At 37.8% G+C, this 20,024-nt stretch overlaps 1 protein-coding gene across 3 annotated transcripts in view; it reads right to left on the bottom strand.

The window, feature by feature from the left end:
• Positions 1-12,686, bottom strand: part of WDR48 (WD repeat domain 48) — a 28,251-nt gene extending 15,565 nt beyond the window's left edge. For 2 of the 3 annotated variants that reach the window (XM_074869345.1, XM_074869357.1), the window contains exons 1-6: positions 12,623-12,686; positions 4,381-4,521; positions 3,987-4,065; positions 3,632-3,714; positions 3,399-3,528; positions 27-115 (exon numbers count right to left, since the gene is read on the bottom strand). In XM_074869345.1, coding sequence (XP_074725446.1) covers positions 27-115; positions 3,399-3,528; positions 3,632-3,714; positions 3,987-4,065; positions 4,381-4,521; positions 12,623-12,670 — 570 coding nt within the window. In that variant the 5' untranslated portion in view covers positions 12,671-12,686. Of the gene's footprint in view, positions 1-26; positions 116-3,398; positions 3,529-3,631; positions 3,715-3,986; positions 4,066-4,380; positions 4,522-5,183; positions 5,205-12,622 lie in introns of those variants that run through there. The other variant, XM_074869349.1, reaches the window with a different exon arrangement.
• Between the last annotated feature and the right edge of the window lie 7,338 nt (positions 12,687-20,024).

Genomic DNA, 20,024 nt, shown 5'->3' with positions numbered 1-20,024 from the left:
ATGAGCCTTACCAGATTTTTGCTTACCTTTTCAGTGGACCCTGATACAATAACTGTTCCCATTTGATTCATTGCAAGGCTGTAGATAGAGTCTTTGTTCCCACTCAGGGAAGAAGCTATTTCAAAATAAAATTTACATTTTCAATTTTAATGCTGTCATTTGAAAAGCACACTTACTCACTCAAAAATGAAGGGTATTTTAATACCCTTTGAACCATGAAAATAGTGCCATTCCACCCCATGTATAGAGTTCCTTCAAAAAAAGAAAGGCTATAGACAGCATACCGCTACAAAAACCCCATCCCAGGTCTTAATCTACTGCTGCATAAAAACAAAGTAACTCCTCAGACTTATAGTCAATACAATCCTGGTGCCCTTTTGGCACCATAATTCAGTGCCAAGACCATCAAGGTAGTGTTGCTCTTCTCTATTACTTTATTTGAGAATGATACTTCTATGTGATCTTATAATACATAGCATTTGGATTTAAGTACAGAGGTTTTTTTCCAAGCCAAGTTGCAGTAAAATTTTACATTATATATCTTGTAGTTCAGCAGAGATGCATTACTGAAGTTACACTGCAGTGTTGAAATGCATTACTTCAGCATGGGTGCTACCTCCCTGTTTGTGAAAACCATATGGCAACTCCTCAGCATCACAACTACCATAAGAGTTTAGGAATTCTGTACCATCTAGCCTAATCTACTTTTGGACAGATTAAAGTACCAATCCCTCAACCAGGAAAAACACAGACACAGCAAATGAAAATCATCTATTCAGAGAGCACCATTAGGCATTTCATCAAGTCTCAAAACCATACGATCAGTATGCTAAAAAGGCTGAGAATAGCAACAAACTGTATTGCCAGCAAAAATGTGAAACTTTATATAATGATTTATGTATATTATGGAAATGAATTTCTAACACAGTATTTGTGACCCAATGTCATAAATATTCTGTCACAGTGGAAGAATTATGCAGCTTTACTTCAGGGTCCTCTTAATCACTAGCTATGGATATCCAAGTGTAAACTTCCAAATGAAATCTATTATTTGTAGCCAAAATAAAGTGATAGTCTTCCACTGTCCCCAGATGATAGTTGAAGGCAAAAAGCAGAACTAAAAACTCTTGAAGATTAGCACATTGTTCAACAGCCACAATAATTTATGAAAGGATAATGTACAGACTTATCACAAGCTGGACGTCAGGAATGGAAGAAATAATCTTAAGTGTACAGAAGCAAAATTTATGCCAGAACAAAAGCAAAGCTCAACTCCACCCTCTTCTGGGAAGGGACTACCTCTCAAAAGCAAAACCTCTCCACTTAAGTTACAGCTATGCTGACTGAGAGAATCTTTTAAAATAGGCTTCCTTTTAATGCTGACTTGTGTACATTACTTCCCTGTAATCAGATAGAAAATTAATGCACAAGAACATTCTTCATTTGCACTCTGAAAAAATAATTGTTTGAAAGAACTGAGGAAAACCAGGACACACACCATGTTCTTCCCAACAGAAATGCTGTTAGTTGGGAGCACTAGAAAGAAAGAAAAACAACTCTCCTGCTTCCCCTTCCTCCCCCTCATGAAGCATTACTGTTCTAACTCTGGAAATGCAAATTTGTGTCATCTTAAGAGATAATGTCTCTACTTCCATTTGATCTTGGGCTCAAAACAAGCATCAGCTCCTCAGTACTCCCTGTCTCGCATTTATGATTCACTTGAATCATTTAGGTTCTGTATCACTGTTGCAGTGTTCAAGAAATCTTTTTTTCCCCCACAATCAAATTTTCCTGTGAGCCAGCAAATAAATTCTTCCTTCAAAAACTCCCTGTTCAATCAGAAGATAGAATAACTTACAGTTATCAGCAAAGTTTGGTGATAAAATAATTCTACTTTCAGTGAAAGAAAACTTCTGGGAAATATAAGGTAAATCTCTTCAGTTATATGCAGCCATGTGTCATCCCAATACTATTCTGCAGTGCAACACAGCTCACTAGAAGCCATTTCTCTTCTGAAGGCTACAGAGACATGCCAGCATAAGCCTATACTTGGATTAAAAAGTCCTGTAGAAGGAACAAATGCAAAACTGACAGTTCTGCCCAACAGATGCACCTTTGGTTTTAGAAGTTACTGAATCCATAAAATTAACACACCTTTCAGAATTAGCCAAAACAGTAATTCAAAAAACCCATCAAAACAACTGTGTGCCTGCCTCTTTATTTACAGTCACATATTCCTGAAATTTCTTCAGAGTATGTTGTGCCAATTCTGAATTTTAGTTTTGCAGATTTTTCTTGAGTCATTCCTAATGTATGAATGAAGCAAGTAGTCTTAATTAGAAATTCAAGTGTGGCAGTGCAGCAAGATGGTACGCTCTTTCCCAATGCATATATCTGAGAATCTGCTAGTGTTTAAACATGTATCAAACACTGAGTATAAAACGAAAGAAATCAGACACTTTGAGTACTATTTTTCCAACCTACCTACAAGCAGCAAGACACGCTGTGGTCAAATTAGACCTCTTTCTGAAAAAATATACTGTAAAACAGCCAATACAAACCAGGATGCTGATGACCCAGATTTACGTTATTCACTTGAGCAATCAAATCTAACTGAACTTGAAGATTGGTGTCGTACTTCCCAGAAAAGAAACTTAACCAGCTCTATCCTGACTATTCTAAGAAAGCGGTGTTGGAATTGCTCTATGGGGAAAGATCTCATAATTTACTATAATGCCTGTATTGGGACAGAGAAGCAGGACAGATTGCTTCCTAAAAGATGATGATGACTTTAAGGATTAACCCTGATAAGCAGAATCTATGGACAGTTTCCCCTTGCCTTCTAATATCTAGTGAGTTAGATCTCACATGTAATTAGTGCTTAGTATTACTCTGCATGTTTTTTAATCTAATTTTTCTAGTTACTTTATTCTTCTGACAGATAAATTTGATAAATCTATCAGGTCCTGCTTTAGGAGCTGTACTGCATTTTTTTGCAGCATCTATATATGCAATAAAAGCAAACCCAAATTATAATACACAGAAAAGGCACTGACAAATAACCTGAGGGAAAATTTCTGTAATGCGTTAGTTGAAGAGCAAAAAGCTTCCCAAGCTAACGCTCTATGAAGTTTCAGAGAATACCAGAAGATTACGTTTCAGGAGAAAGTGTGCAGAGAAACCTGTCCTCTGTTGTAAATGCCATGACTGTTGGCTGCTCTAGATCTTCAGCTATTATATAATGCAACAAATGGACTGATTACATACTAAAACCACCTTAAAGGTTCTTGCACATTTTTTATCTACACAGAGAAACAGGTAGCTATAGATTTAAATTGATCTCACAAATTATGCCACTCAAAACGCATTGCATTTGCCTCCCCTCCCTAAGTACCTACTTGTTACGGTGTTATTTGAGGCAGTCAGTGCTGTTAGAGTATTTACATCCCAGAGGAATATCTGTCTGTCCAGCCCGGCAGATGCTACCAGTTCTTTATCTTTTGCATATGCTAAGGCTTTCACATAATCCTACAATAAAGTAAATATAACAACAAAAGTCAACAACATTATCCAGTTGAGGTGATAAGATTGTCAGTGATAATATACAGTATTTACAGATAATATTTTTCACCTTATGTGTCCTTAGTGTTGACATGCAAAATCCTTTATGTGCATTCCACACTTTAACAGTAGTATCCGAAGAAGCAGATATCACTAAATTGGAAAGAACAGAGTAAACTTTAATGGCTTACACATTACTTTAAAGTATATTTGTACTACTCTAATTTTCAAAAAGATAAGAAGAATCGTTTATATACGCATTTAATTTTTCATTAAAACATTTGCTTACACTATCAAATTTACAATACACATCACAAATTAATTTTACATGCTAAAAAAAAGATGGAAAATAATTAAGGCAGCAGATAATATACTTTTGTACACAATTTATGAAAACTGTAGTTTCCAAACATTTAAGTACTTACGAGTTTTACCATTGCAGCAGAGCACAATATCATTTACCCAATCTGTGTGATGTTCCATAGATGCTATATAAGGGTCTTGCTGCAAATTAAGAAAAAAAAAGTTTATAAGATCTCATCACAAACGGAAAAGATTGTGACTATCAGATCCTCTTCAACCTTCAAATGGATCAGAAGTTGCCTAATGCAGAGTTGCTTGAAGTCACTATTCCAGAATCTTTTTGTGAAAGAACTATACAGCTATGTGAGATACCACAGCACGAGCAACATCAAAATGATTTTCCTATCATAGTAGTTGGCAGCTGTTAAAAACAGTATCAGATGTACATCTGTAGGCAGCTTACTAGTATAACTTTGAAAAAAGTAGGTTTAGACATAGGAATCCCTCATGACCTACCTTGTGCTGATTGACACTCCATATCCTTATAATAGAGTCTCGGCCTGCTGTGAAGAGTCTATTTAATGCTGGATCCAGCTGAAGTGCATTTACCCCGTTTCGGTTATACTTCTCCACTTCATCTCTAATCACATAGGAGACCTAAAACACATTTATACAAATCCAATTACAGTATTAAGATACTGACTTGGCCGTAAAATCCTAACATCTAAGCTCATCTTTGTGAGGTTCTCTGATAGAAAATATTACAAGCTTCACAAGCATTAAATAAGTCTGTGAGTTTGAGAATTACCAACACCACCTCAGTCATTTTTCCCCACTCCTGAAAATGGAGAAGAATCATACAGAAGTAATCAGCAGTGCCAGAACTGGAGCCCAAAGGATTATTAATCATTACAACTCAAGCTTAGAGTCAGAGAATCCTTAGTTCAATTCCATGCTCTGTGCAGATATTCTGAGTGATCTTAGACAACACACCGAGTCTGTGCCTCATTTCCTAAGTAGGTTTCATAGTTTCTATAGCTGGGATGACAGTATTTCCCAGACTCACAAGGGAGAGGATATGGTTACTAAGGATTACAAAGCATTGAAAGACTGCAGATACAAATTCTAGCTATCTATCTCAGGTGCTGCTATTATTTTGAAACTATTTTTTTAAAAACTACCCACGAATATAATAAGCACAAGTATTTACGGTTCTTTCAGATAAATATTCCTTTAGGTTCTTCTGCATGCGACAGTACTGTATATATAGGTTATTTGTTTTGTTCAGAAACACTAAAAGGAAATTTAAGGAGACATACTGCAAAGGCTACAGCACTCTCCATTATTACTGCTCAGTAAACACAATTAAAAGGCACTGCAGTTTCTTCAGAGCTACCCCATTCACACTGTGCTGCATCTCTCCTGATCACAGGGTTTCCACAGGGTTTATGCATTACTATGAGGAAAGCCTTCACACTTAGCGAAAAGGAGGGGAAGCTGCCAGCTATGCCTCTTCCCGGACTCTGTAAAACATAATCAGAACAACAAGGTAAAATTTTAGGCTTGGTATAATCCAATCTGCCTGCAGCACCAATCATTTGGATACATAAGTACCAGTGTTTTGAAAACACTTTCAAGGAGTATTCTTGGGCTACAGATCTGAAAGCAATTTTTCACTCCAATAACTGCATTATAGCAGTATAAAGAAAATGTTTGCCAGATTGGATCTCAGTTACACAAAATAAAACCAACAAATTAAAATGTTCAGTGGTCCTTATCATTGAAGAAATATTTTACTGCATCTCAGATCCTATACCACAAGAACCAATAGGTCCATTTGGTGAATGTGGGCAATACCTGAACCAAATTATCCCATTCCAGTGCAGCAGAGTAGGAGAGAACCGATGCTTCTGGAAAGCACACAGTCCTATGTTTCAGAAATGGCTGCAACAGCTCTATAGACCAACACTAGAAATCAAAATTCAGAGACTCCTGAATCCTTCTGCCTTAATACGCTCCATTACCATTCCACAAGTCCTTTACTATATTTATGTTATGTTCCAATGCCCTTAAAGCACTTCTTGCTCAGTCTTTGTTAGCCACTCACAGTCCTTGTAAAGTCACAGCTCTTCCTCCCAATTTCAGATTCTCTCCTAATTTTCAACACTCTCGGCTTCTCTCACCCATTCCAGACTCATCCATAATATTCTTTCTATCCATGCTCAAGTCTCTGCCTACACACAGCTTCAGAGACGTTACTGAGAGAAGATACCGTCAACCACGCATAACAGTGTTATGTTAAAACACTTCAAATACTTGAAGTTTTTTGGGGTTTTTTTGTTTTTTGTTTTTTGGTTTTTTTTTTCCTGTGATGCAGAGAACAAGATGTATGTGCAACTCCTCACCTGGGCTCAATCATATCATGTCTACATTGCTAGAAGACCTGCACAGACTACTTGAGTAAAAGCATGTTTCAAAGTCAAGGTCTAACATGATACAATACACAAGGCAAAGGGACAGCCATCGAATTCACACTGCTTTCAAATTCTTTGAATAAAGCCAATGAAAATATTCAGTTAAAAACACTAAGTGTGAGCAGGTAAGACACAAATGAAAGGAATTCAAAACCTAAAGGTCAGTAAATCAAATCTGATGTTAGTTACTAGAGAGAACAATCTCTTCCTGAAATACAGTGTCAGACTCAAGATCAGCAGGGGCCCTTCAGGTCTTGCTTCTCCACACTGCTAGCAGGGTATTTTTTTGACAAGTCCTCAGTATTTTGATTTGTTCCTCTTCTGTCAGTCACCTCCCATATTTGTTATATTTTCAGGTATAATATAGAGCTCTTTATTCCACTCACAAATAAGACTGTCAAACTCTGTTAGTCACCCAAGCATTTTAAGGAGTTTTTTTGCTCACAATAATGTTACTTTCTTAATTTACAGGAGTTCAAGTAAAGAACAGCCATAAATAACTATTTTAAAAATGCAAAAAAAGCAAATGGTGGCTTACTCTAGTAAATAAGGTACTTTTCATATATGATTGATATTTTCATGGGACTGTGGAAATTGGCAGTTACCCTTCTACACTAATCTTAACAGAATTAAATTTGTTTCATAATTTCTTAAAATGCAATGGATAAAATATGTTCTTGCTAAAATAAAGAACTAAATATTGAAATATTGTTCTTAACAGAAACTAGCAGTGAAAAAAGCTCATAGAGATTAGATGTAGTAAAATAATTTTTACTTGTCTATAATGGAATTTGCATAACTTAAATTTCCATCTAGGAGACCTTGAAACTCTAGCTGTCAGCTCAACTGGGCACTGTTTTTCCCTCATTCGAAGACATGACAGGGGAAGACTGACAACCATTTCCCACTACCACTGGTACTGAAATGTACAAATGAAGGTCAAATTTAATTTGCCCTTTATTCCTTTTAATAAGTTCCACACATGAATTTAGTCAAACATCTCTTAAAATATAAACAATACTTGCCAAGAGAACTAAGATAAAGAGAGGAATTATATTGTTTCAGGGTTAATGAGTCTGTGGTAGATCTGAGAGCAAATGCTAGATCTCAGTACCAGTTCAACATTAAATATATCATTCTTCTTTCTTCCTGTGAGAAACTTGACAAAATGACTCTGCTGTAACAACTGAATTAAAAAGGATTAAAACCTTATTTCTTACTGTTCCATTTATTTTTTTTTTTTTGACATGACAGCTTTGATGGAAAAAAAGCTAGCAAAACAACAAAAAAAGCTTGACGCTTACAAAATTACCCAGCAGTAACTGCTATTGTTCATAGAATTCAACCAGTTACCTTTGTCTCTCCTCAGACTTACAATTCTACGAAGTTTTATTTTCCACCCCCAGGAGGAATAGTATACCCTTCCTGACAAACTGTCTTAAAAATTTAAGCTATAAGCGTAAGAAGGAAAAGAAATCCCTATTATATAAAGAATAGGTAATGAACGTTTTCTGCATGTCATGGGAAGAAACAGTGACAGCCATTTTTCAATGATAAAGGTGATCGTAATCCAAATTAAGCATGTACTCAAATTATTTTTTAAATTTCTAATACTAAAAGCACAAGGGGAGAAAATTAAGATGAAAGAAAACTATTTTGTGGTCAGCAAGTTTATTGGATACCACACCAACATTTCAAATGAATACTGCTATTTGAGCAGTTAGGTAAGGATAAGACAAACCACTTTTCATGAAGAGAATATGAATTGAAAATTATGACTATGGCATAAAAATGGACTCTCCAACTCTTACTGGAGGCCTAATGACATCCTAGTAACTGTCAGTTGCTTACATTGGAAATACTTAATAAATTTATTCTCTCATGCAAAACAAAAAGTTAAATGGTCCACTCTTGCAGACCAGTCATTGAGACTGAAATAAACTTCTTATATATTAAAAAAACTAGAACAAGACACAGAGAATACATGGCTGAACTAAAAATAACCTCACAAGACATTTGCTATATACCACATAGAACCTTTTAGAAAGAGGGGTATAAACCAGAAGCATCCAGGCTTGTATTCAAATATTTTAAATATATATTAACACAGAGAGACAAACTAAGAATTCCACAAACTCTGTTGAAAGGGTGTTGAAATGGCTGTCAACACAGGAAACTTAAAATGAATCAGTATCAGCAACTTGATTCAAAAGACCTGACACTCGTAAGTGTGGTGGACAGCAGGCAAGTTCACTAAACCGAAAAGTTCACTAAGATGAACTGAGGAAGACTGCTGATAATCCACCTGTGGTTCTCCATTACATTCTTACTTTTGGGAAAAAAAAAAAAAAAAAAAAAAATCAGAAAGTGTTTTTTTGTTCGGTTGTTTTTTTAAATTTGAGTGTCACTGAGTATAGAAATATATGAACTATTAGCAAATACAGTAACTATACAAACGAATACAAAAATATAAAGTATATATTCAAGTACATGTGTACACACACATATCTAAATAACATAAAAGCAACAGGCCTTTGGCTGAGAAGAAATTGCCATGATAAAATTCAACTCTGACCCTCAGCATACACATCTTTATCGCTCTAGATAAGGTACTGTATTCTGCCTGGAAAGGACTGTGAAGGTCACCAGGAAGTTACGCCTTTAAGTACCAACTGGCACTCACTTCAAACAGGGCAGACCGAGAGCACATTACTGCTTTGTTCATTGTGTTGATTCACAAAGTCAGTTGCAAACCACAAAGATAATGATGACTATGATATAGATCATAGTCGTTTTATTGCTGTGATGGTCTGGGAGGGGCAAGATTTGTGGGATATCAAATATTTTAATAACGACCAAGGCCTTTTACATTTATACTGCTGTAGCTTTTATAAACCCCCATAACGAGTAAGGATCTTTCACTGCAGCAGTGCACAAACATTACAAGGTGATGCACTCTCATTATAAAGAATTTATGGGATTCAGTACCCTAAATGGATCAAGACTAATCATTTTAATGACTATCTAAGAGCTCCAGAGATAAAGCTACTGTCAACAGATACATTTCAGCACACAAAGCCAAGTGAATTTCTTACAGGACTTAAAGGACCTACGATGTGTTTCCTTCATGGATGAGTGTATCAGCTGACCTGAAATCTTATTACCCTTGTTACGTTACATGTCTTATAACAGACTTTGTCTTAATAGATGGGTAGAATCTGCTTTTAAAAATACCACCACACCATCATGGTGGAGGAAACAGTGAACAGCCGAGCTCTGATGGCAGTCATTCTTTGTTTGCAAGTAGAGAAAAATTTTAAAGACACAAATGCTATTGTGAGCCATTAAAAAATTGGTATTTCTCAAAATCACTGTAAAGATTCCACAAGATCTGTCATGAATTGCATCAAAAAAATAAGAGAAGCAGCACTCAATCACCAAAAAAAAAAAAAAAAGAAAGTATTGCCTTAGTGTCTTGGTAGGCCAGATGTATCCCTTATAATGAGTTTCAAATTAAGAACATACTGATATTTGAATTTTTATCAGATGCTCCAGGACCTAGAATAAAAGTAATGGAAGGGATTAAGAAGTTCATTTTATCCTTTTACAATGGAATCAACTTACTGGCTATTCGTTTGCTTAAGTATTATATATAAAATAAATATAATTTATAAATATAATATGCTTATTATATATAAAACATAAAAATAATACAGATATAAAATCTAGTAAGGTACAGCATACAAAATCTAGTGTGCTTTTAATAAATGGCACTATTAGCAAAACCAGTAGCTGAAATATTCTCTAATTGTAAAGTTGTTTCACTACTTTCTACTTGCTGTCATAATGCAGTAATAGTGCATAAATAATGTCAGTGCAAATAGATCTTATTCTGTACAAGACCTAAAGACAAAAAGGACTTAAAGATCATTCAGTAATTTTATAAGAAAGATGCCAATCTGAATCCCTTATGGCAAAACTCCCATGTTTTGTCAATAGGTTTTGAGTGTGGGGACAAATTTTTTCTGGCCAGGCAGCAAGTTTGGGAGAGCAGTTACAATGCAGCCCCTCAAGGGCAGCTACTTTAAGCCACCTGCCGAAAAGTGGCTATATCTTGGCTTAATTCACAGTAACATATCTGAAAGCTACAGCAGATGGCAAACTGCTTCCCATCACACAGTGTCTGACACACCTCTGCATCCCCACTCCCTTCCCAAATCAGACAACCTTACTCCTGCAGCCTTCAGACACACATAGCTAAGCTTCAGAAACACCAACAGCCTGCCACTGGACATTTCAAATGCCTGACTTACATTTAAATACCTTTCTTCATGCATGGAATTTATTTTGAGGCCTAAAACATCTACTCTGATTAAACTCTTATAAACCTCCAATTATATGCAGAAGCACCCTGAACTGACTATTTTGGATGGTTCTGCTTACCAGTAAAACAGGTGCATCCAAGATAATAATAGTTCCAATTTCCATAAGCTTCAGCCATGTAAGGAATCAAGTTCCTCCATGCCCATGAGGTATTTTTTTAAAAAGCCTCTTCCCCCACTCTCATAGGTTTGGAAGAAATTCCCCACCCCCCTGCACCTTAAATGCTCAAACATTGGGAAGCACAGTAAATCATTAGTGGTTTTAACTTTCCAGCAGGGGCCGATGGCTAAACAGTCACTTAGAATTCCATCACATGAATAAAATCCCGTCTCTAACCAAGCAGATGAAATAATAAGAGCACAAGAACATACCTAGCTTCTACTCAAGGCCTTTATATATGCTTATAATATAACCAAAGTTATTCTCTGCAGATCTAGACTTACAATGTACTGGCTGAGACACACGAAGTGAAAAAAAAAATAGTATCACATAACACAATGAAAGGAGAAAAGAAGACATCATAAACCAGCACAAAACCACTTGTAAACACAAGCTTTTGAGCTAAGTAATGTATGGAAAAGGAATGTAGTAGTAAAAAAGGAAACAACGTACTCTTTGATGAATGTTGCTCAGGGAAATAATACTTCATAAAGAAATAGGACTACATCAAAGTAGTATCTAGTTATCATAAAATCCCCCTCCTTAGGGGAACACCCTGCAAAAACTTGTTTATGGCACAGGCAATGAAGTCAATAAAAGGATATTATATTTTGGATTCTTTGTATTTTAAAAAATGTTAGGGTTTTTGGTAGGCTGGGAAATTCTTTATATAGTACTGATAGAGTGCTTATCTAAACCATGAAAGACACTAAAGGCTACAAAGAAGTGCATGTTTTCTCTGTGTGATAAATGCAAAAGATGTGTTCAAAAACCGAATCCACCTCTGTTTGGAAGGATCCTAATGCTATTTCAGACTTAATCAGTATTTCTTTTGACCATAGTGAACAGATGCAGTTGAAACTTGCATTACCACTAGAGCTTGGCAGCTTTGCACACTGATAAAGCATCAAATCTTTTCCATAGTGAAAGCTGTAAAAATGTTTAAAGTGATGGCAATACCACAAACAAGAACAAAAAAAGTTTGAGACCATAATGAAACCATTTTCATGACTGTTACTGTTAACGAGTCTTATCTTGTTACACATATTTCAGTAATTCCAGTCTGCACCAAGGCTACAACAGTATACTCATAGCTACATACGAGCCCACACCACGAGGTCTGATCGTCTCTCAGGTGAGCTGAGGAGGTTTACACCCCCCAGACCGCCTAGGCCACGGTCTTCCTTTAAGAAACGCTGACCGGAGCTGGAAAGGGCAGCCGGGCGGGGTGGTTCGGCCCTGCCTCCTCTGGGCTGGGGAACCTGACCGCGTCCGACCGCAAGCAGCACCTCTTCCCCGCCGGCCGGTCAGGCCGCGGTACCGAGGGCAGCCACTCGCCCCCTCCATGGACGTTAGTGGATGTCGGGGAGCGCCATTGGGGGGGGTGAGGGGTGTCTCCCCTTCACCTCGGTGCTCTTGGGAAAGGGAAGGAGGCGATTGCGTTGTCATAGAAACCCCCAATCCCTGCGCCCCCCTCCGCTGACAGCAGCCGCTGCCACAGCCCCTCAGGGCCGGGCGGCAGCGTCCCCGAGGGGCACCCTCTCCGGCCCGGCGCCCTCCCGCCGCTCCCCGCCACCTGCCCGCCACCCCCGCCCGCTGACCCCTCCCCCTCCCCCCCCCCCCTCTCCCGGGCCGCGCTCCGCCTCGCCGCCACCAGCTGCCCTCCTCCTGCCGGGTCGGGCCGTGCCGGGGACCCGCCGCGCCCCCCCCGCAGCCCCCGCCGAGCCCTGCCGAGCCCTCACCTGCACTTTCCGCCGCCCCGCCGTGTTCTGCCGATGATGCGCGGCCATCTTGCATGTTGACACTCCGATGTCATTTCCGAGGAGGGCAAGCCGGCCCGGAAGTCCCGCCCCCTCCCCGCCCCGAGCCCGCGCAGAGAGGAGAGGAGAGGCGGGGCGGGGCGGGGCGGGGCGGCCGCCGTCACGCACGAGGTGTCGCTAAGGGGAACGAGCGGAGGGGGCGGGGCCGGGGGTGGGCCCGGCCCTCGCCATGTCTTCCACAGAGCGGCCTCCCCCACAGCCCTTTCCCACAAAGGCTTGGGGCTGCGTCCCCGACTGTGCTGCCGCTCACGGGGTGTCTTCTTCTCTCCTTGCGTAAAACCACCTTCGTTTTACGGGTCTGTGGTTAAAAGCGAGATCCTGCATTGTGCCTTGTTTGAGGCTGCCCCACTGAGCAGGTAGCACTGACTCGACTACCTCCCCTAGAGAAACAGGGAAGATCGTATTATTGTGTCTAATGAAAAAGGGTTCCTGAAAGTGGTTGTATGTTGGTATGAAATTCAATACTGATTTCCAGAGATGCTCCCACCACCCCCAACTCCTAAATACCTCTTTGGCACTTTAGCCATTAATGCAAAAAGCGTTCAGCTGCTGCAGCGACCATGTTCTGGGTGAGGATCTGTATGAAGTTGTGCACAGGACTGTCTTCTACGCATACCTTTTTGTTATACTGGTTGTTGCTTTGTTATGGGAGAACAATAAAGGTGCTAATAATTAGCGGAAAAAAAAGTTGCGGTGAGAGAAAAAAATATGCAAAGTGATAAGAAAAGATACATTCAGGTATTACTATTCTTGTTCAATGCTGGTTGCAACCATAAGTAGAAGACATAATGGCCAATTACTTCTGCTAATTTATACTTTGCTTATTTTGATACAAAACATATCCTAGCACTGCTGAATGCGTGGTCACAGTTACAAGTGGAGGGTATGATTCTTAAAGGAGATCTGCCTTGACCAGTGTCCTTCCTTAACTGCAGTATTTCTACTATTTTATCTTGTTCACAGCAGTGGGAAGCATATGATTTAAGGCATCTCCTAAGACAAATGTGAAATGCGTTTATTGTTTAATAAATTTAACTTTTTTTTCAAAGCTAAAATTAAGGCTTGGCTTTTTTTGTTCAGAGTTTAGTTGTGTACTGGCTTCAGACTAATGGTAATCATCGAAGCGTTTCAGATGCTGTCATGTATAAAGTATGTAATTTTACTGGATTCTGAGCTGGAGAACAATGAGGCAGTGTGAAGTTTTCTCTGTAAATAAATACTGAGCAAAGTGCCTTACTACATTTCAGCATGCATTAGTCCATTAAGAGGTTCACTTCTTTTCAAAACACAATCATTTGCATGCATACTTTAAAGTAATTTCTTGTTTTGTCTTAAAGATATTGAAATTCTTATTTTTGTGTTATTCTTTGATAAAATGAAATAATAATTTCATTCATAAACCCTAATCATCATTTCATTATTAATAATCACCAATGGATTATTTATTTAGTAATGTTAATATTGTGTCTTCAAGGGCAGTCATCATCTTTTGTACATTCAATTTAGAATTGAATTTGTTTCTGGACTGAGAACCTTACCTTTTTACATTATTATGTAATTTAAAAATTGCTTTTCCTCCTTTTTTGTGCATGAAAGAGCTTTTTGTGGATAGTTGCTGCTACTAACATATGTAATATGGTGTTTCTTCAACCTTTCACATCAACAGTTCATTACTTTAAGGAGAAAAAAAAAGTACAGTGATCCCTTTGTATCACGGAATCATTGCGGTTGGAAGGGATCTCTGGAGATCACCTAGTCCAACAAAGATCATGTTTACTGAGGACTGCCAAAAATTGAGTATTATAGTAGCGATAATTTTCTGGTTTCTGTGTGTATGTTTATCAAGCCCAAACTAAAGACAATATTATGCAAAAAAAGTAGGTAAGATTTTCTTTGTTATGCAGTAAACCTTTCAGCCTTTCATCATGTTTGTGTTGTTTTAGGAAAGTGCTGAGGTGATCTAGTTTGCAGTGTTAGCTCTTTGCTTTTGGGTTTGGAATAGAAGGATCATGATGTATATAAGAGCCTAGGGATTATTTTTCAATTTCCATGAAAATCTGATCATCTTTGGCTAAATTGTGAATTTCTGACAATATTAGCATGAAGAAACATCTGTTAAGCCAAAAAGGAAGTGGTGGAGAATGAAGCAGGTCTCAGGAGTGAAGCCAGGATGTTGAGATAAGGAGAGAAGTAAAGATGGAAATGCCCAGAATGTAAATGTTGGGTGAATAATCATTGTAATAAATAAGAGTATAAAGATGATATTTCCTTAGTAATGGTAGGTTCAAGAATGCTGTAGAACTTCCTGGCTGCTTCTGACTGCTGCTCCATTCCTTCTTTGTGAGGTTTGACAGTGACAGCATTCGAAGAAAATGTTAAAAGGATTTAGAAATATGCTGTAAGAATGATTTGGAGCCTGAGAAGTATGAATTACGATATAAAGTTCAGATGGATTTTGTCTACAGAAGAGAAGATGAAAGGAAACATGATAGCAGTTTTCAAATAATTAAGAAGACGTGGAATAGACTCATCTTCATGTCCATGATTAGTGAAACAAGAAGTAACAGGCTGAGACTGCAGTTCAGGAAATTCAGATGAAGCACAAGAAAAACCTCTTTTGGCAGTGAGAATAGTGAAGCACTGGAATACGTTGCATAGGAAGGTTTTGTAATCACCATCTGTTGAAACGAGACTAGACAAATATCTCCAGGAAATACATCAGTAGAGTTGATGCTGTTTTAGGCTAAAGCGTGAACTAGCTGGCTTTAGCACATCACTTCCAACCCCATTTTTAAAAATACAGTTATACAACTAGAAGTAGAAAATGTTTTTCATAAACAAAGGCCTCTTTGATCCTCCAGGAAAAGCTGTAATAGGTTCTCTAGTTGTGATAAGAACTACATAAATTCAAGGTAGGAAGAAGACATGCATTTTAAGACCAGCTAATCACTGAAAAAAATCCCTAAAGGACATGGTAGGTTCTACATAGCTTGAAGCCAAAAGTATTGTAGCCTATATATAATTTATGGGCATGACTCAGATGTAACTGAAATTACTGTATTTAGTCTGTATTTTAGGGGATGTGAAACTTGGTGATCTTAAATCCTATTTAATTTAATTGTGTGACTAAATTTTCCTGGGATATCAGACTCTATGGGTCTGCATAAGCAAGACATTCAAGTAATACAGCTCACTGTTTTAGACTCCTCTGTGTCCAAAATCTGCTGTAAAAGCCACAAAAATACATTCTCAGAACAGTGGACAAGGAGCAGTCTGCTGTGGTTCTCTGGAAGTGGTGTGTCTGTAACTGCCTCGTGCTGCTGGATTAAGCCCTGAAAGGCTGCAGAATGTCATTTGTATTAAAATTGTGATTTTAGATGACAGTCAGATCCCCAGACTTTCTGCATTATTTTTCTTGCACTGTTTAGAGTGAGGAAATATTTGTGGAAATCTAACCAAAAACACTGAAAATGAGTTTACAACCACTCTATTTTTGACTGCTGGATGAGTAGTTAGTGTTTCCACTGGCACAGAGGAGTGAGAGAGAGTTCCTTGAGTCACTAAGGCAGTTGGCATGTCTGAGCATCTGTCGCAACTGGGCCATGTATGAGCAAAGGGCTCTGCAGATGTGATAGCAAAACAGTGACTACATATACATCTTTAATGACTGCCAATTATTGTAGGTAGGAGATATGGAAGCAGTGTGATGGCAGCTGGAAGCAAAGAAAGAAACTAAATTTTCAAGCTATTTTGTTAAATCAGATTACCTCAGCTAGCTAGAGAGGAGGGACAGACAGAGCTGAAATCCAGGAGGCTTTGGAGAAAGGAGATAAATTATTATTTCAGCATTAACTTTGCTTTAAATTTGCTTTCTCCCATTAATCTAACTACTAAATACTGTGTTCTAGTTCACTGGCATATATGGTTTGTTTTTAATTTGCAAAGCTCTTTAGTATTACTTAATATTTACCAGTTGCTAGACTTTAATCTTACAGGGAGCTACAGCAAGAAATAGGTTTGAAACCAAATGGCTCAATCTTTGCTAGTGCGCTTTGATTTTTCATTTTATGGTTGTGTTTGGAGCCATACAATAAAAGGTGAGACTTCAGGAATAAGCTATGTTAGCAAGATTTAATCAGAAATGCTGGAAATCTTTCAGAGATTGTAGTAGTATTATTTTGCATGCTCTTAGCATCTTACTTTTGAGAAATATAAAATGCTTCAATAATACTAATACTGTTTTTCAGAACACTAAAAAGAAACAGATGGAATAACTTGAACTTGAAGCTAATTTTCAGACTCATGCAGTGCACATTAGGTCATTAAGCAGAAAGCTACTTTGTGTAACAATGCATTTAATGTGTACTTACCATAAAAGCTATTTCCTGTTATTCTATAAAGCCAATTAGCTATTTACCAAATACCAAGTTTCATGTCTGTGTGACTTCTTATTTCATTGTGCAGCATGAAAAAAGGGAAATGGCAATCATATAAATTATTATTTTGATAAATACATCATCTATTTACACTGTTAGATTATTTTCTAAGAGGGATTGGAGTACACCCGTAGTTTATCTGAGAGTTGTCTGTAAGCCAGAACCCCTCATTTTTTCTGTGACAGTCTCATGCCTTTAGATATTTTGTATAATATGTTTCTGTGTGTGTGTGTTGGTTTTGGTTTTATTGTATATGAAATATTTAGTTATTCTGCATTCCAAGTATAAAAAAGATTTATTTTGCCACTACTTTTCCTTTAGCCTGCTGTCCCATTTTACTTTTGTTCTGGGGATATGATATTTTATAAGAGACATTCCTGGAACCTCATCTAGGTCTTGAAATTAAGGAGAATCCTGAAGCTTCTGGCCAGCATCTGAATTAATTCAGCCCATGAAAGATGCATTTGAGTTTGCATTGTAATAAATACATGTGCATTATTTAGAGATAGCTCTTAACGTGGTATGTCAGAGGTTGTAGTGTTTCCCAAATTGTGGGCGTGCCTCTCCCTGTATGCCAGTTTAGGTTACAGACAGGAGGGAGGATTGCAAATTCTCTGAAGTTGAAGCTGTAGTAAACAGAAACCTCTGCAAATAATTTTCATTGCAAGTGTATGTGATGCAAATGCTTGAATTACCAAGGAGTATGAAATTTTATTGCTGAGCAATGAGCTGCCTCCATTACATAAACTTGCAAGAAATACCATTTATGAGCTGTAACCATCAGGGTTAGTAACTGTTATACTGCTCTAAATACATGTTATACAAAAATACCATAATATGAAAATCTGCTATCAGTTCTCAAACTGTGTATGTGTGTATATAGAGCTAGGTGGGGATTAGAAAATTAAGGTCTAATGTAATCAAACACTAATGATTTTGAATATTTGAGAAGGCCACAAGTGTTGTTTCAGTACTTAGTTGTCCATCCTGTTAAATACATGTGCCCTTTTTTTGGTCCACATTTATCTGACTTTCAGCTTCTGTTTGTTGCATTGAAGAGCCATCCACTATTAAAGCTCTCATTCATCTGTAAGTCTTTATGATGTGATCAAGCCAGGTCTTCGCTTCTTATTTGAATGATTGAGTACAATTGATGACCGTTTTATCCCGTACCACATTTTTCAAAGATACTTACCTGAAAGACATAGCCAAGATGGTTTTAATTAGCTTGTCTTCCTTTTAAGCACACAAGCTTGTTTCCCCAAAAGATTCCAGATATCTAGATGAGAAAGTGTACTTAGTTTTGTTGTATTTGGCATCAGTGCCATGACAAATGCAGTCGTCAGGGGGACCACATTTGTGCAATTCTATCTGTGTGTTCCATGTTGCTGTCATGTGGCTGTCCTGCAGAAGGTCAGCTGAAGAGCCGTTGCACCAAAAGCAGAACAACTTTCCCAGGCACTGATGAGGGATAATTCTGTTCCGAGCAGAGGCAAGGAAACAATATGGTTTGTCCTCTGAAAATTTGTATATAGCACTGTTGCTCCAGGGCAGTGTGCAGACTTGAGGGTTTAAGAGAAGATCAGATTCTTAATGTAGAAAAGCTAAGATTTTCTATTGAGAAGTTCTGTCTGTCATGGTATCACTTATGCAGGTTTACCAAATTTTACAAAGTTGCATTAATGAGGAGGAACTGTTTATTTTTATCTCCAAAGTTAATGGGAAAATTGTTTTCATTGCATGTGTTAGGAAGGCAAAAATATGCCATACCGGTGCTCCATCTGGGATTTCCATTCCCTGCTTTCCAGAGATTGAGATTTTGCCTTCAAGAGGGTATTTTGATGTCTCTGTTCATACCTATTTGCTCGTATGTGCACAGTTGAATTTTCTGGGTTTTGTGAAGTTTTCTGTGTGAAACAGTGGTTTGTGTTTGCTGATCCTAATGGAGGATCATTTGCATCACCGTATTTGTCTCAGAATCACTTGTGGTTGGTGTCAACTAATGGACAGTGAACCATAACCAGAAAGCGCAAAAAGCTCCGTAATTAGCAGTCGTGATTTGTCTCTGTGAGAATCTTAAATTAAAACAGTCAAACTATATATCAGAATCAATAGAGACTTTGTTTTGCAGGATCCATTTTTTGAAAATATGAAATGTCTTTCTCAGGCTCGAGTAATTTTCCTTCCAGCTATTATGGTTGAAGTTGCTAGATGTTTTTAGCATGTAAGTAAAGTAATGATTTTTTCATTTAATTTTTGATAAATGTGTTTGTTTTCTCTCTGTAAAACACTTTTTTACTCTAACTTTCTATGCATGAGTCTTGTGTGAATAATAAATAGAGAGACTATTGAATAGATCAGTATACAAATTTCAAAATTAGGTTTACAGATACATCAGTTGACGATAGTGACTTATTTGTTTGACATTTAAGTTCCATTCCTTCTTGTATCCATCTGGTATCTTGTGTCCATCTTGCAATTTTAGCCAATTATATACATAGTATCTTAAAGATACAGATTTATCTTAAAGGGGGATGTAGTGAGAAGAAGGATTAGGTTCTCAATGATCTGAATTTCAGTCTTCTCACATATTTCAGGGTGTCCCTGGTCAGTGAGGTATTGAGGGAAGGTCCCAGTCAGATAGGAAAAGGAGGGAAATTGTGCTGAATTTGTTAGCAACTTAAATAGCAGCCTCATTCCTATAAATGGGAAGAATAGGAAGACAAATCTTGTATGAACCCTTCTCCCTGTAAGACAGGGGCACGCATTGTGTGTCTGTTATCTGACTGAATATAGGAGACACAGATTTCTAGGATTATACCACAGAGTGTTTCTCAGTCAATAGAAACTAGCAGAGGAGGCGGCTGTATAGAATTTGAGGATAAGAA

This window comes from Strix uralensis, chromosome 1 (genome assembly GCF_047716275.1).
Source record: "Strix uralensis isolate ZFMK-TIS-50842 chromosome 1, bStrUra1, whole genome shotgun sequence".
NCBI lineage: Eukaryota > Metazoa > Chordata > Aves > Strigiformes > Strigidae > Strix > Strix uralensis.
Note: the sequence above shows the minus strand (reverse complement) of the source record. Positions and strands in the feature narration are given on the sequence as shown.